Source organism: Tachypleus tridentatus, chromosome 2, assembly GCF_004210375.1.
Source record: "Tachypleus tridentatus isolate NWPU-2018 chromosome 2, ASM421037v1, whole genome shotgun sequence".
NCBI classification, from domain to species: Eukaryota; Metazoa; Arthropoda; class Merostomata; order Xiphosura; family Limulidae; genus Tachypleus; species Tachypleus tridentatus.
This window is the reverse complement of record NC_134826.1, coordinates 141,391,200-141,409,907: the sequence shown is the minus strand read 5'-3', so window position 1 is coordinate 141,409,907 and position 18,708 is coordinate 141,391,200. Positions and strand designations below refer to the sequence as shown.

At 35.3% G+C, this 18,708-nt stretch overlaps 2 protein-coding genes across 2 annotated transcripts in view; one reads left to right on the top strand and one right to left on the bottom strand.

Moving 5' to 3' along the window:
* The window catches only part of LOC143236974 (uncharacterized), a 67,124-nt gene extending 66,175 nt beyond the window's left edge, over window positions 1-949 (top strand). The window contains exon 13 of the mRNA XM_076475729.1: window positions 794-949. Within this exon, the coding sequence (XP_076331844.1) occupies window positions 794-949 (156 nt within the window). The remainder of the gene's footprint in view (window positions 1-793) is intronic.
* LOC143245256 (GTPase-activating Rap/Ran-GAP domain-like protein 3) overlaps window positions 1-18,708 on the bottom strand; it is a 661,441-nt gene that overhangs the window by 476,656 nt on the left and 166,077 nt on the right. The window lies entirely within an intron of this gene.

The window sequence follows — 18,708 nt, the reverse complement described above, 5'->3', positions numbered from 1 at the left end:
CGGTAAACTACAATATTTCTTAATACCTGAACACTTTGTTTAATATTGGGTATTTTGGTCTTTTATAATAACAACTATGAAGGAATACATTGAGAGACTTGAGGAATCTATTGCTCACAACATAGCAACTATGAAGGAATACATTGAGAGACTTGAGGAATCTATTGCTCAAACATAACAACTATGAAGGAATACATTGAGAGACTTGAGGATTCTGTTGCTCACAACATAGCAACTATGAAGGAATACATTGAGACTTGAGGAATCTATTGCTCAAACATAACAACTATGAAGGAATACATTGAGACTTGAGGAATCCATTGGTCACAACAACAACTATGAAGGAATACATTGAGACTTGAGGAATCTATTGCTCAAACATAACAACTATGAAGGAATACATTGAGAGACTTGAGGAATCTATTGCTCACAACATAACAACTATGAAGGAATACATTGAGAGACTTGAGGAATCTACTGCTCACAAACATAACAACTAAGTGAAGGGAATACATTGAGAGACTTGAGGAATCTATTGCTTACAAACATAACAACTATGAAGGAATACATTGAGAGACTTGAGGAATCTATTGCTCCACAAACATACAACAACTGTGAATACATTGAGAGACTTGAGGAATCTATTGCCTCAGCTAAAACATAACAATCCTATGAAGGAATACATTGAGAGATCCTGAGGGAACTTACATTGTCTTCAACAACATAACAACTTGGTGAGCAACATACTGAGAGACTTGAGGAATTCATTGCTCACAACATAACAACTTTGAAGGAATGGCTATTACTGGAGAGACTTGAGGAATCTATTGCTCACAACATAACAACTATGAAGGAATACATTGAGAGACTTGAGGAATCTATTGCTCACAACATAACAACTTTGAAGGAATACATTGAGAGACTTGAGGAATCCATTGCTCAAACATAACAACTTTGAAGGAATACATTGAGAGACTTGAGGAATCCATTGCTCACAACATAACAACTATGAAGGAATACATTGAGAGACTTGAGGAATCTATTGCTCACAACACAATTACAATTTTTAAACACCGCTGCCTTTCACTTGTTGGTATGCTTAACAGTAGGGTTGTCTCTTTACGTGCAAAGTTTCTTCGAAATAAGCCGAAGCTTAGCAGGGAGTGCTTTAATTGAGTGCTGTATATCTTATTAGACACGGTTATACCTTGTTATCAAAACGTTTCATATAGTGCCGCTTAACACTGAGATTGTATAGCCACACAGTATTGGCTGAATTACCTTAAACGTCATATTGCTTTCAAGAGAAGCGTCTTTGTATAATTTAGTAGGAAACCTTCACAATGAGTTGCCATCTACCTACTGTAACAGCATAGCACATTTTTATAGCAGCTGTAAAAGCGACAATAAACAAATAATACGTTCTGGTTTGTCACACGTGACGTTTCGCCTTCCAAATTTCAAACGATGGTATTGAAATAGAAGGCTACACTACATCTTTGTTAGTTTCACTCTTGTTGTCACGTGGGAATAGAGCGGCTCACGAAGGTAAAGTGTTGCTAAATTACTGACATGATGCATAACAACAACTTGAGAAAGTTTTCTTAATTGCATAAGTTATAATTATTGCTTTTAACCGGGATGTGATTATTAAATTAGTTTGGTATCAACAAACGTTAATTTCAATTCATTTTCAGTCTATTTCTCACTAGATATAATGTTATATAACCTAATTAAGCACAAATTATAAAAGACATAGACCCTGGTGACATAGCAATAAAAGGATGGACTTACAACTCTAATATTCGAGGCTCGATTCTCCGACGAATAATAACCGTTTACCCGTTAATAGGAAAATTTGAGCTAGAAACTGCTAATCTAGTTTGCTTAGCCTAATTAATACTTGTGTATCTATACGACCTTACATTTTATAGATTTACTGCTCTAAATAAACCATCTGTAATCAGAGTGACAAAAAACTAAAAATGGTTCACTTTACTCTGAGATGAAGCTGTGGTAAAACACCGATAGCTCGCATGATTTTTTTTGCGTGGACGTGCGCAAAAAGTTTGTTCAGATTTGAATGTTTTTGTCCAATAACTTTGCAAATGTGAAATATATTTACACCAAATGTGACACCAAATTTTAAGTTGTAAAGATTTACCAGGGTAGCAATTTAAAAAAAAAAAATTCATAAGAGTTAAGTATGTTTATTTCTCAAATAAAGTTTCCATACTTTCGTTGCAAATAAAAACAATAGGAAAAAAATTCAATCAATATTGGATATATCTCGTGTATTTCTCAATTTATCGCCTTACAGTTTGGTACATAAAGTAAGAATCTACTAGAGTATATCCACCAAAAATATGTAACAATTTGGATTACCAAAGTCCGAGCTATAGAAGGTGGAAAATTGCTAACCAAACATTCGTGTTGATAACACACTCTGTCCTAAAAGTTGTTTTAGCCACACGACACACTACTGTGTATCTTGATATATACGTATATATTTTCAACACTAGATTTAAGGCCCGGCATAGCCAGGTGGGTTAAGGCGTTCGACTATGTAATCTGAGGGTCGCGGGCTCGAATCCCGTCGCACCAAACATGCTCGCCCTTTCAGCCGTGGGGGCGTTATAATGTGACAATCAATCCCACTATTCAAAAAGAAACAAAAACAATTTACAGATATACCGCTGTGCCACTAAGGGTGATGCAAACTTAATAACTTAAAATACCATGATAACAAACAATTGTAATATAAGTAAAAAGGGATTTCCAAGTAACCAGTGGTGAATCATTAAGTGTCCATTTTATTAAAATAAAAGTTTTTTTAAATTAAGAAGAACTGGAGTTACCTTCCCTTCATCTGTAACCCATCAACGAAAGGATTTTTCTCAAGTAAAAACTTAAAATTTTATGCAAAGTGCAAACACTTGATAACATAAAATGACTTAGACATTTTAGGTTTCAAAATAACATGAATGCTAATGTGTGACCGTGGTATTATCCAAGTTAAGTGTAAGCAGATATTAATATAAAACATAAAAGTCTGGCGATCAAAAATTGTTTGTTTGTTTTTGAATTTCGCACAAAGCTACTCGAGGGCTATCTGTGCCAGCCGTCCCTAATTTAGCAATGTAAGACTAGAGGGAAGGCAGCTAGTCATCACCACCCACCGCTACCTCTCGGAATACTCTTTACCAACGAATGTTGAGATTGACTGTTAAATTATAACGCCCCCACGGCTGAAAGGGTAAGCATGTTTGCGACTGGGATTCGAACCCCGCGACCCTCAGATTACGAGTCGAGTGCTTTAACTACCTGGCCAAGCAGTGCAGTCAGCGTTGGTATTGACTAGTACGAAATAAGGATCGCTTTGACAAAACTTTGAAGTCACTGGCCTGGACGCTAAGTTCATGTCTTGTGTTAGACTAAAAATACTATATGGATATTTCCCACATCTTAAATTTCCCGACTAGTTTATATTTGCGAAGCTATCCGTCTAGTACAGTGTCCTTTGAAAACAACATCAAAATAATTTGTAAATACGTAATACAACCTGGGAGACAGTGTTATTGTATGGTTCTTCTTCGTTCTAAGTCTGGCATAGGCAGATGGTTAGGGCGTTCGATTCGTAATTTAAGGGTCGCGAGTTCTAACACCCTTCACACCAAACATGCTCGCTCTTTCAGCCGCGTGGGCGTTAAAATATAACAGTCAATCCCACAATTCGTCAGTAAAAGAATAGCCTAAGAGCTGGCGGTGGGTGGTGATGACTAGCTGCCTTCCCTCTAGTCTTGCACTGCTAAATTAGGGACGGCTAACGCAGATAGCCTTCGTGTAGCTTTTCGCGAAATTCAAACAAAATTTTTCGTTTCATTAAATAGTAAAATGTATACATCTAACGAGGTTTATTGATTTTATTTTGAAAACTCACTTCCATAACTAATGATAACTGTGACAATTATCTTCATTTAATTATTCTAACTTAATTAATTAATAAATATAAATTTGCTCCAAGTTTAAAAGTTCACTTAAAAAACCAGTTTCTTTCGGAGGACACAGCAATCTAAATATAAAAATTAAATAAAAAGTCGTGTGACATAAACATTAAGGTAAGAAAATGTAATACAGATACATATATATATATATATATACCCCTTACAATTATACTGCATATATTTATATTTATAAAACTTCGTATACAAAAACCTATTTTGTGTGTGTGCATGTGTTAATATTTTGCGCAATGCATTTAATAAAGCGTAACATTTACACGTCATTTAAATTTTGAAAAATATTATCGAAGTTCTAATATATATTCTCACCAGCCACGTTTTCTTTTCAAAAGAAATGTATCACTGGAAACATTAAACTGAGAATAATTGAGTCAAGCCTCAAGAGTTTCGACCAGACGTTTTCCGTGGTTCTACAAGGAAACTTGAGTCAGAAATTTTATTCTGATTGATTTTAAGTCAACCTATGGCTTTCGTTACTGCATAGTTTATGGTTTACATAATGCAGAGAAACGTGTAGCTAAATTTCTCCATATGCTTTCGCTCGTAGTGGTTCAGGCGAGTGAACTTGAAACCTAGATACTAATAAAACATATTAAATTGGCAGAGTTACTGAAAGCAGTCCACTCTCGGTACGAAATATAAAATACTTAAATTTTATTGAAAATTTACCCCATATTATTTGCAGTTTTTTTACCAGACCTTTAAACGTCAAGTGATTAATAAAGTCACTCGGAAGATGGCGTTCTTTGATGAACGAATATATATATTATTTTTTTCTCATTCAGCATTTCCAAATTTAAATTTAAATATAACTTATGATTAAATATTAAGCTTTTCAATTGGATAATCTATATTTATATAAACAAGTTTCTCGAAATTTCGTTTAATTAAGTTTATAATTCAAACCATGAGGCGTTGAATAACATGAGGCAATTACGCTTTATATTTTTAATAAACATAAAAATTTAACACAGTTTCGAACAGTTAACTCGAATGTAGTTTATGGATTTGCAACTTTCTTATGTAATATTCCATTTGGTTTCGTATGAATTTTGCGTTAAGCTACACAAAGGTAGGCATGGCAGGTGGATTAAGGCGTTCGACTCGTAATGTGAGGGTTTCGGGTTCGAATCCCCATCGCACCAAACATACACGTCATTTTGTCGGGGGAGCGTTATAAGTTACGGTCAATCCCACTATTCGTTGGTAAAAGAGCAATCCAAGAGTTGGCGATGCATGGTGATGACTAGCTGCCTTCCTCTAGTCTTACACTGCTAAATTAGGGACGGCTAGCGTAGATAAGCCTCGCGTAGCTTTGCGCGAAATTCAGAAACAAGCTACACAAAGGCTCTTTGCGATAGCCGTTCTTAATTTAGTAGTGGGAGAGTTGGTCTGCTGTTCAACCTGTCGAAGATCGTGGTCATCTGGAACACTCAACAAATATAAAGTATCAGATAACGAAGGATACCTGTATTTCTGGGACAACTAAAATAGCATTAATAAACATTTTGGGTTTCCCATAACATATAAAGTTTCATTCCCAACTAGACGGCCAATCGTTGCAGAAACAAGAAACAGAATCAGTTGACTGTTAGCTTCGCACCTAATATGCTGTTCTCAGTTACTGTTTTATAAGCTATTGACAGTAGAGCATTGAAAATATTATTCACTTTAAATATTTACAGTTAAATTACTTTTCTTTCAAGATATTATACAAAAATATATCTCGTGTTTAGCCTCTAGGAATACAATAATAAACAGAGAAAAAAAAAGACATCAAACGGAACATCACATTAATCTACCTTCTGGTATTATTTCTAATGCTCTCCATTCATTTCAGAATGATTCGTCCAGTTTGAACAAAGGAAAATAATGAACCTAAAAATGCAAGGAACAAGAAACCGTTTGATCCTAAGAGGCTGTCTATGCATACTTACACAAGAAAGGATTACAAATTTAAACCATCCGTTGTCATCTTACTCTGAAGTTGTGGCTTCCAGTATTACCAACAGTTGAACATTCTGTTGTGAAACTCTTAGCTGGAATCTCTTACAACGTTAACATTTTCGTATTTTTAACTTCAGAATACAGCACAAAGAAATCAGAAGAGTTTAGCCTATATGTCCCGCGTGTAACCTTCACATACCTCTCTCTTAAAGAAATCAGAAGAGTTTAGCCTATATGTTCCGCGTGTAACCTTCACATACCTCTCTCTTAAAGAAATCAGAAAAGTTTAGCCTATATGTCCCGCGTGTAACCTTCACATACCTCTCTCTTAAAGAAATCAGAAGAGTTTAGCCTATATGTCCCGTGTGTAACCTTCACATACCTCTCTCTTAAAGAAATCAGAAGAGTTTAGCTATATTTCCCCTGTCCCGTGTAACCTTCACACACCTCTCTCGTATACGTAATCTATCCATTTAACATAACCATTACATTGCTGAAACAAACCTAGTGTTTCTCTTTTGAATAGTTTCCAGTGAGCCAATGTTCTTTTGTATGTAAGGACATCAAAACTTTACACGATATTCAAAACTGACTTGTATTTGTTTTTATCTGGAGTGTAATAAAGTCTCATATTGAATAATTATTATTGTCCAAATATTCCTTTACTTCAACGTCTCCAAGAATATCTTCATTATAAATTTACAATAAGATGAAATCCTATTATTGGCTATCTGACCTTTTGGCATACAAAATCATTCTGGACCACTTCGAGAATTTTCCCTCTTGACATCTTTTTTCGACTCTACGCAATAACAATTAGTGTGTTTAAATTAAACGTTATACATAATTACTGGGTCAGTATTTTCATTAGAAATATGTAATTACTGAGTCAGTATTCTCATCAGAAACACGTTATTACTGGGTCAGTATTCTCATCAGAAACATGTAATTACTAGGTCAGTATTCTCATCAGGAACACGTAATTACTGGGTCAGTATTCTCATCAGAAACACGTAATTACTGGGTCAGCATTCTCATCAGAAACATATAATTACAGGGTCAGTATTCTCATCTGAAACACACAATTACTGGGTCAGTATTCTCATCAGAAACACAAATTACTGGGTCAGTATTCTCATCAGAAACACATAATTACTGGGTCAGTATTCTCATCAGAAACACATAATTACTGGGTCAGTATTCTCATCAGAAACACATAATTACTGGGTCAGTATTCTCATCAGAAACACATAATTACTGGGTCAGTATTCTCATCAGAAACACATAATTACTGGGTCAGTATTCTCATCAGAAACACATAATTACTGGGTCAGTATTCTCATCAGAAACACATAATTACTGGGTCAGTATTCTCATCAGAAACATAATAACTGGGTCAGTATTCTCATCAGAAACACATAATAACTGGGTCAGTATTCTCATCAGAAACACATAATAACTGGGTCAGTATTCTCATCTGAAACACATAATACTGGGTCAGTATTCTCATCAGAAACACATAATACCTGGGTCAGTATTCTCATCAGAAACACATAATACCTGGGTCAGTATTCTCATCAGAAACACATAATAACTGGGTCAGTATTCTCAATAGAAACATATAATTACTGGGTCAGTATTCTCATCAGAAACACATAATAACTGGGTCAGTATTCTCATCAGAAACACATAATACCTGGGTCAGTATTCTCATCAGAAATACATAATAACTGGGTCAGTATTCTTGCCAGAAACAACCACCATCATATGATACAATATTTTTCCCCACCTGTCTGAGTAGATAATTAGTAATAACTATTAATTAAAACATTTCTACTCTTGGAAACCTCTGATTGTAACCTGAATATATTTAATCATCTTGAATATTGACTAGCGGCCCGGCATGGCCAGGTGAGTTAAGGCGTTCGACTCGTGATCTGAGGGTTGGGGGCTCGAATCACCGTCGCACCAAACATGCTCGCCCTTTCAATCGTGGGGCGTTATGTAACGGTCAGTCCCGCTATTACTTGGTTAAAGAATAGCCCACGAGTTAGCAGTGGGTGGTGATGACTAACTGCCTTCCCTCTAGTCTAACACTACTGAATTAGGGACGGCTAACGCAGATAGCCCTCGTGTAGCTTTGCGCGAAATTAAAAAACAAACCTTATCAAATGACGAACAAAGTCTAGTCCTAAACTTTCTGTGCACTCTGCTCTGCATGCTTGGCATGGTCCGATGGTTAAGTAGCTAGGATCATGATGTTAAGGTTCAAGGGTTTGAATCTCGTCTTTACAGCAGTTAAGGACGTTATAATATGACTGAAATTCCCAATATTCGTTTGTAAAAGGGTAGCCCAAGAGTTGGTGGCTGGTGGTGACCTTCCCTCTATTATTTCACTGTTGAATTAGGAACGGCTATTACAGATAGCTCTCACGTAGCTATGCAGAAAATTAAAAACTATTTTGACGTTAGGTAAATCAAATCCACTGATCACCTCGCTCCTCGTTTCAAGCAGCCAGAGATTGAAATTTGTCAGAGACTGGCACGTTAGTGTTTGCTAAACATGTCTATAAACCTTAACTATTGTGTATAATTGATACTTGAAATACTAAGTGCTTGGTGAAACTCCATTATTACGGAGAAAACGATTAAGACATTGTATGTTTTGCAAAAAACCTTATTTATTAACAACCATGGTTTCGCCAGTAAAGACATTACGAAGCACCTTCGAAGTTGCTCATTAAATTTGAAGTATTCCTGATCGAAGCAAGTGGTTGTTATTGTTTTGAAATCCAGGTCTTCACTTCATCTGTATTCATTATCTCACTAACAATTTGATTACTCTCGTTAACAGGTATAATGATAAAAATAATACAAATGTTAAAGGAAAGAATTTAGGCCTAACTGTACAATCATGGTCGTTAATAAATAACAAATAAATTTGTAATAACTGTTTTATTTCTGTACCCATTTCTGAACTCAGCACTCTTTATTTTTATTCTCTCCCATAGCACCCTTAACCCTATAGGATCCATTTTCTTTCTTCATTCACCTAATCTGCTATTTTCCCCCTTAATAGCGTGAACTTCCCTAAACGTAGCTATTGTTTATCATGACATGATCGACCTCTACAGCGTTCATAAAGTTTCAGTCAGGAAAACAAATTTCAAACCTAACCCAATACAGGCAGATATGATACCTGATCCTGGAATGGGCAAGTGGTTAAGGCGCTTGACTCGTTATTTGAGGGTCGGGGGTTCGAGTCCCTATCACACCAAACATGCTCTATCTTTCAGTCTGGGGCTGTCACAGTGTGATGGTGAATTCCGCTATTGGTTGGTAAAAGAGTAGCCCGAGAGTAGACGGTGGGTTGTAATCACTACCTGCTTTCCATCTAGTCTTACACTCCCAAATTAGGGACGGCTAGGGGGCAGATAACCCTCATATAGCTTTGCGCGAAATGCAAAAACAAACAAACCTATAACCGACTTATCACTGAACCACCTCTATCAATATTAAAGATTGCCCATTGTTATTTTCTGTTACCAATACATCTACCCAATGGATAGATGTTTAACTAAATCTAAGCTATTTTCCAATTCAAATCTTAACCTAAAACTAAAACATACTAGGGAATAATAGTGACACTATTACTTACTAGTAAAACAGATACGTTTTACAGTAACTTTTGTCCCCCGCTGATACAGCGGTAAGTCTACGGATTTATCATAATACAGCGCAAAAAATCAGGTGTTCGATTCTCCTCGGTGAACTCAGCAGATAGTCCAACGTAGCTTTGCTATAAGAAAAAACTCACACACACACTAACTCGTTACTGTGTCAGTGATAAGTTTAAGGACTTACAACGCTAAAATCCAGGATTAAATTACCTAGGCTAAATAGGCCCCGGCATGGCCAGGTGAGTTAAAGCTTTCGACTTATAATCTGAGGGTCGCGGGTTCGAATCTCGGTCGCACCAAACGTTGTCGCCCTTTCAACTGTCGGGGAGTTATAATGCTACGGTCAATCCCACTATTCATTGGTAAAAGACTTGGTGGTGGCGGTGATGACTAGCTGCCTTCCCTCTTGTCTTACACTGCTAAATTAGGGACGGCTAGCACAGATAGCCGTCGTGTAACTTTGCGCGAAATTCAAAAAACAAACATACCTGCGCTGAAAATAAAAAGAAATTAACCCTAGTTAATTGTTAATTTAAAATAATTTATCGGTATATTTAATTCTCGGCAGTTAATGAATAGTTGAAAGACTTCAACTCTACAACTCTTCTTACTCAACTAAAACTTCTGATGTTTTTTCTTAACCTAATATTCAATAACTTAGCATCTAAAACCTTGTACTGGTAATTGTCAACAAGAGACGTTAAGACAAACGGTATAATATTTTGATGTCTAATGTCGTGAGTTTAGGCTTAGCTTCACTTCGAGTAGATTTTTAGAGGTTGTTTCGAATTTCAAGCAACGTTGCACGGGGTCTAAGTGCGCTAACCGTCCCTAATTTAGCAATGTAAGACCACAGAGAAAATAAGTAGTCATCACCACCCACCGCCAACTCTTGGGCTACTCTTTTACCAACGAGTAGAGGGATTGACCGTCACATTATAACGCCCCCACGGCTGAAAAGGCGAGCATGTTTGGCGTGACAGGAATTCGAACCCGCGACCCTGAGATTACGAGTCGAACGTCTTAACCCACCTGGCCGTGCCTTATCCCTACAGTCAATATCTTATTGTCCTAATAACATTATTCATCCTAATGAGGTAAAATTCCACCCTTGAAACAGTTGTTTTCTTCCTCGTAACGAGATGTTATGTCCTTTTTTATGGGAAGATGGATCATAATTATTTTTTAATTTTTTTCATCCAAAACGTTTTTTTTTCCTCGGTTTCAAATTGAAACCTGATAAGATACATAATGAGCTTCTAGAAGTAACGTTACACCCTATATCATGTGATATTCAGTTCCTGAAGTGAATTTTACTGTTGAGTTGGGTGAAAACTTACGACTTTAATGACGAATGACCTAAAACACATCATTAGCAACATAAAAGGTTTATCAGTTTCTTATATCCATTCAGACAAAAACACACATACACTGCATGTACACAGACATCTCCGAAACAGTCATTTGAAGAAATAGATACTCGACCTCCAAATACATGTTAAACCAGAAACTAACTATCTTGTAAAAATACACATAAGAACGTATTAAGTAAAGAAATTTTATTACAAGTTTCTAATAACTATTTTAGTTGTAAATAAGGTCATTTAACAATTTGGCACTACTTTATGCGGATAAACACTACCACCTATAAAGGTTTGTTTGTAGTATGAAAATTAATAGTTCCAGTAAAGCTAATGAGTTTTTATTGGAATTTAAACTACTTAGTTTAGTTAGGGACCTTCACACTAGTATAATTTAAAATAGTTAGTTTAGTTAGGATCCTTCATACTAGTATAATTTAAACTACTTAGTTTAGTTAGGGACCTTCATACTAGTATAATTTAAACTACTTAGTTTAGTTAGGGCCCTTCATACTAGTATAATTTAAACTACTTAGTTTAGTTAGGGACCTTCATACTAGTATAATTTAAAATAGTTAGTTTAGTTAGGATCCTTCATACTAGTATAATTTAAACTAGTCAGTTTAGTTAGGATCCTTCATACTAGTATAATTTAAACTAGTTAGTTTAGTTAGGACCCTTCATACTAGTATAATTTAAACTAGTTAGTTTAGTTAGGACACTTCCTACTAGTATAATTTAAACTAGTCAGTTTAGTTGGGACCCTTCATAATAGTATAATTTAAATTAGTTAGTTTAGTTAGGACCCTTCATACTAGTATAATTTAAACTAGTTAGTTTAGTTAGGACACTTCCTACTAGTATAATTTAAACTAGTTAGTTTAGTTAGGACCCTTCATACTAGTATAATTTAAACTAGTTGGTTTAGTTAGGACCCTTCATACTAGTATAATTTAAACTAGTTGGTTTAGTTAGGACCCTTCATACTAGTATAATTTAAACTAGTTAGTTTATTTAGGACACTTCATACTAGTATAATTTAAACTAGTTAGTTTAGTTGGGACCCTTCATAATAGTATAATTCGTTCACTTGGCTGACAGTTAAATGTCTTTCTGCCATAATAGGGCTGGAATGCTAACTTCAAGAGGTAAGTTTCTTTACCTTACTTAACCCTAAATTGTAGTACGATATTATTATTATATTTATGTAATTTTCCTTCTTTCTCTTTTCTTTGGAGATCAGCTACCTGACTGCACACAGTAAAGGGTGATTTGGAATGGTTACATTATTTTAATTTCTTTATGTGAGACTGGCGAACGGAGGTGAACACTGATAGACGGTGTATCCTCACCTTCAAAACCTAGGGAACATTTTATATCCCACATTACAGCCTGTACCCTGGGAATAGTTTCAGTTGATGTAGCTTGTTTGAATAATAGAAAACGTTAGAATAATAGAAAACAAAGTGTGGTTGAAACCACACTGAATACCAGAATATCAAAATCAAATACCTGGTTAAACAATCACCAAGTTTTATTTAAAGAAAGAATGACGTTTCGCGGTAGCGTCCTTCATCAAGTACAGTAAGTAAAGACCTACTTACTTGTCTACATGTTTGTCGACATAGTGAAGAGACCTACTTACTTGTCTGTATGGTAAAGACCTACTAACAAGTCTACTTACTTATGTATATGGTAAAGACCTACTAACCCGTCGACTTACTTATGTATATGGTGAAGACCTACTAACCCGTCTACTTACTTATGTATATGGAAAAGACCTACTCACCCGTCTACTTACTTATGTATATGGTAAAGACCTACTCACCCGTCTACATACTTATGTATATGGTAAAGACCTACTCACCCGTCTACATACTTATGTATATGGTAAAGACCTACTCACCCGTCTACTTACTTATGTATATGGTAAAGACCTACTAACCCGTCTACTTACTTATGTATATGGTAAAGACCTACTAACCCGTCTACTTACTTATGTATATGGTAAAGACCTACTAACCCGTCTACTTACTTATGTATATGGTAAAGACCTGCTAACCCGTATACTTACTTATGTATATGGTGAAGACCTGCTAACCCGTATACTTACTTATGTATATGGTGAAGACCTACTAACCCGTCTACTTACTTATGTATATGGTAAAGACCTACTCACCCGTCTACTTACTTATGTATATGGTAAAGACCTACTAACCCGTCTACTTACTTATGTATATGGTAAAGACCTGCTAACCCGTATACTTACTTATGTATATGGTGAAGACCTGCTAACCCGTATACTTACTTATGTATATGGTGAAGACCTACTAACCCGTCTACTTACTTATGTATATGGAAAAGACCTACTAACCCGTCTACTTACTTATGTATATGGTAAAGACCTACTCACCCGTCTACTTACTTGCATATGTATATGGTAAAGACCTACTCACCCGTCTACTTACTTACGTATATGGTGAAAGACCTACTCACCCGTCTACTTACTTACGTATATGGTAAAGACCTACTCACCCGTCTACTTACTTACGTATATGGTAAAGACCTACTCACCCGTCTACTTACTTACGTATATGGTAAAGACCTACTCACCCGTCTACTTACTTACGTATATGGTAAAGACCTACTCACCCGTCTGCTTACTTACGTATATGGTAAAGACCTACTCACCCGTCTACTTACTTATGTATATGGTAAAGACCTACTAACCCGTCTACTTACTTATGAATATGGTAAAGACCTACTAACCCGTCTACTTACTTATGAATATGGTAACGGCCTACTAACCCGTCTACTTACTTATGTATATGGTAAAGACCTGCTAACCCGTCTACTTACTTATGTATATGGTAAAGACCTACTAACCCGTCTACTTACTTATGTATATGGTGAGACCTACTAACCCGTCTACTTACTTACGTATATGGTAAAGACCTACTAACCCGTCTACTTACTTACGTATATGGTAAAGACCTACTAACCCGTCTACTTACTTACGTGTATATGGTAAAGACCTACTAACCCGATCTACTTACTTACGTGATATGGTAAAGACCTACTAACCCGTCTCACTTACTTACGTATATGGTAAAGACCTACTAACCCGTCTACTTACTTATGTATATGGTAAAGACCTACTAACCCGTCTACTTACTTATGTATATGGTAAAGACCTACTATTCCGTCTACTTACTTATGTATATGGTAAAGACCTACTAGCCCTTCTACTTACTTATGTATAGGATAAAGACCTACTAACCCGTCTACTTACTTATGTATATGGTAAAGACCTACTAACCCGTCTACTTACTTATGAATATGGTAAAGACCTACTAACCCGTCTACTTACTTATGAATATGGTAACGACCTACTAATCCGTCTACTTACTTATGTATATGGTAAAGACCTGCTAACCCGTCTACTTACTTATGTATATGGTAAAGACCTACTAACCCGTCTACTTACTTATGTATATGGTAAAGACCTACTAACCCGTCTACTTACTTACGTATATGGTAAAGACCTACTAACCCGTCTACTTACTTACGTATATGGTAAAGACCTACTAACCCGTCTACTTACTTGTCTGTATGGTAAAGACCTACTCACCCGTCTACTTACTTGTCTGTATGGTAAAGATTTACTTACCTGTTTACTGTAGAAATTTACCAACTTACATGTATGTATCATTCTTCATATTTTGAATATGTAGATACTTGTCTATTTGGTTTTGTCTATAAAACCTTTAATACACTAAAACAGCGTAAGGATATGACGTTTCAGGTTTTGTATTGAGAAAGATTTATCAACCGATATATTTATTTCAGTTCATGTTATAGAGAGCTACATACCCGTCTGTTTATGTCTATACTGTAAGGATTTGTTTTGTATTGAGAAAGATTTATCAACCCATATATTTATTTCAATCCATGTTATAGAGAGCTACATACCCGTCTGTTTATGTCTATACTGTAAGGATTTGTTTTGTATTGAGAAAGATTTATCAACCCATATATTTATTTCAATCCATGTTATAGAGAGCTACATACCCGTCTGTTTATGTCTATACTGTAAGGATTTGTTTTGTATTGAGAAAGATTTATCAACCGATATATTTATTTCAATCCATGTTGTAGAGAGCTACATACCCGTCTGTTTATGTCTACACTGTAAGGATTTGTTTTGTATTGAGAAAGATTTATCAACCCATATATTTATTTCAGTCCATGTTGTAGAGAGCTACATACCCGTCTGTTTATGTCTACAGTGTAAGGATTTGTTTTGTAATGAGAAAGATTTATCAACCCATATATTTATTTCAGTCCATGTTATAGAGAGCTACATACCCGTCTGTTTATGTCTACAGTGTAAGGATTTGTTTTGTAATGAGAAAGATTTATCAACCCATATATTTATTTCAGTCCATGTTATAGAGAGCAACATACCCTCTGTTTATGTCTACACTGTAAGGATTTGTTTTGTAATGAGAAAGATTTATCAACCGATATATTTATTTCAATCCATGTTATAGAGAACTACATACCCTTCTGTTTATGTCTATACTGTAAGGACTTGCCTATTTCTCTATTTATTTACGTGTACAATACTCTGAAATACATATCAGGTCCAGTAAAATTTATTTATTTACAATTAAATATTGTTTTCTTTCATTTTATGCTGTGATGAAAGTCAAATATATAACAATACAGCAGGAGATTGATCCATACAGACACACACTCCTTCTGTTCTTAACTCTGAGACAGGAGTCTGGAAGCGCTTAGTGGTTAGAGCGCCAAAACACAAGGATAAACTTTCAGTTGCCGCTGCAACAAGTACAATATCGTGGTCCGTGCTGTGGAGACGTGGGTGTTTCAAAAGAGTGATGGTCAAATCCCACTATTTTGATTGGACGTTCCCAGGTATTGACGTTTGACCAATAGCTTCTCTTCTTCTAATTTCTCAACTCAAAAGTCAGGGCGACTATCTCAGCTAAGCTTCATGTAGCTTCACGCGAATATCCGAAAAAAAAACCTTTATAACACTACTATGACCCCAAACCTAGTCTTTCTACGTTTTGGATAATTAAAAATGACCATACACTGTTTTACACTTTGTTCTTTAAAAATATGTTTTTCTTCCGTAATTTAGTGTATGAAGTCAGAGTTTTCCTTTTTTTATTTCTGTTAACAAGAGAAAAGGTGTTCCCTCTCAGCATCATCCTTTTAAATAAGGACACGAATTGATCTACAATAATCTGGTGATAAAACGAAGTGTCATCTGCTAGTCGTAAGAAAAATATATACGTTAAACTAATGACTTAAAGTCGCACATACGCTGTTAGATCAACAGAGCTCGTTCAAAAGCAGGGACGCTTTGGATGAAAATTTAACAAATATTGTGTTAGCTCTAGGTCAAAAGCAACCAAGATTATACACCCAATAACTTTACATACTGTCATCAAAAACTGTAAATGTACTTACTGCTCTTGAAGACAAATACCCTAAAGGCCCCAGCGCTTTCGATTATTTGTTTTTAAATTTCGCTCAAAGCTACTCGAGGGCTATCTGCACTAGCCCTCACTAATTTAGCAGTTTAAGATTAGAGGGAAGGCAGCTAGTCATCACCACCCACCGCCAACTCTTGAGCTACTCTTTTACCAACGAATAGTGGGATTGACTGACACATTATAACGCCCTACCGCTGAAGGGGCGAGCATGTTTGGTGCGACGAGGATTCGAACCCGCGACTCTCAGATTACGAGTCGAACGCCTTAACCCACCTGGCCATGTCGTGCCAAAACTGAACTAAACGACCAGGTGTCGCATAGAGAAATAAACGGGTTTACACTACCAAAATAAAAACACAGCGAGTGTTTCAGATGGTTCAGCAATAAATATGCGAAGTTATAGTGTTAAACATTCGGTTTCGATACCAGCGATGTAGTTTGGTGATTTATAACAAATAAATGAAATCAAGAAAGTAGATATGATATTACACGGTAATATGGGTAATTCCTTTAAAATGGTAATGTATTCTTATCATGGGTATATTTTCACACTTCTGATTACACTATGTAACACAAATTTTGTTCCTGGATAGTATGTGTTATTTCATAATTGCTTATGTTGTAAAAGTACAGAAAATGGCCATTATTCCCTTTAAACTTTGATTTTGTGACCTGGATAATGAAATTTAGAAATTAACCTATTTTCTATGTAAAAACAGGCAAATTAGCACATTTTCATTTACATAAGGTCAGAATAAAACAAAATATGAATCAAGATTTACATGTATTTATACTAAAGTTATACAAAAGTGTTTAGAAGTGAGTAGTGTTTCGAGATTTGTGACTGTAATGTAAATCACTTTCACCTATCAGCCCCCAAATATAGTCTCCCATAATGTTTTCGTTATACGCTCCCAGATCACAAAAGCAAAGTTTGAAGATAAAAATAGGTCTTTTCCATTTACTTTAGGCATAAACAATTGGGAAATAACACTTTCTGTCCAGGAACAAGAAAAAGTAAAAATTTTGTTAATAATGTTATTGCTGAAAGATTGGATTTTTGCTCGTATATAAACAATTAATTACAAAATACGTCAGTCTTATTATAAGTTTCGGCTGTGGGTTGTTTAAAACGAAAGATTTTCAAATGTCATTTTCTTGGTGATGTCATCGTGACTCAGTTTATATTCAATTCACGTCTTCCGTTTTATTCTTATAAGTAAATATATTATACATTTCACAAGTAAACTACGCCCCTTCCTATGTATATGTTATTTAATGCTTGAACGTTGTTAACAATAATTTTCCAATAAAATACTGCGTGTTTCCTACTGAAGCAAATGTGCATATCTTGTCTTTCGTGTTCTAGTGGATAAGAAAAGGACCAGTAATTCTGAACTGGAAGCTCTGACAAATTACAGTACATATATCATACTATAATTGTAAAGATATAGTTTTTCGTTTTAATTCGTGACCCAAAATTAACCTTTATAGTTGTAATCCTATAGTTTCTAATACGTTTTATCTATCCTCACGAAATTTCTCAAACTTTAAGTAAACATTATAAGTCTTTTGTAGGATAAGAATTCAGATTTGTAATTAAACGTTTTATTAAAAATTTCTCTCTGGAAATATGAAATCACAGTTGCCTGCTCAAAATCATTTGCATGTTAAGATTAAAAATATTTTTCTTCTTCTAAAATTATCAAATTTCATGTTTCTAATCTCTAAAACCTCCTAAATAAATTTCAAACATTTTTCTCAGTAAAACGTTTTATTTATTCTGTTATTTTCTCGCCTTAACTTTACATATCAGGTCAGTATGACCGACCTCGTAAATACCATAAAGAACAGGAAATTAATTCAAATTATATTTTCTTTCTCTCTAAAATCACTTGATATTGTAAGATTAAATTCCACTTGTTTATTTTAAATAGCTAACTTAAAGTTCGTAATAGCATGCATCTGTGTTTACTTAAATTTACTGTTTTATCGCTCTTTAAACTATGTCTAACTAATAATCCTTCCACATAGGTTATAAATAGGCTCGGTATGACCAGGTGGTATGGGTGCTCGACTCGTTAAGTGAGGATCGCGGATTCGAATCCCTGTCACACCAAACATGTTCGCCCTTTCAGCCGTGAGGTGTTATAATGTGACGGTCAATCCC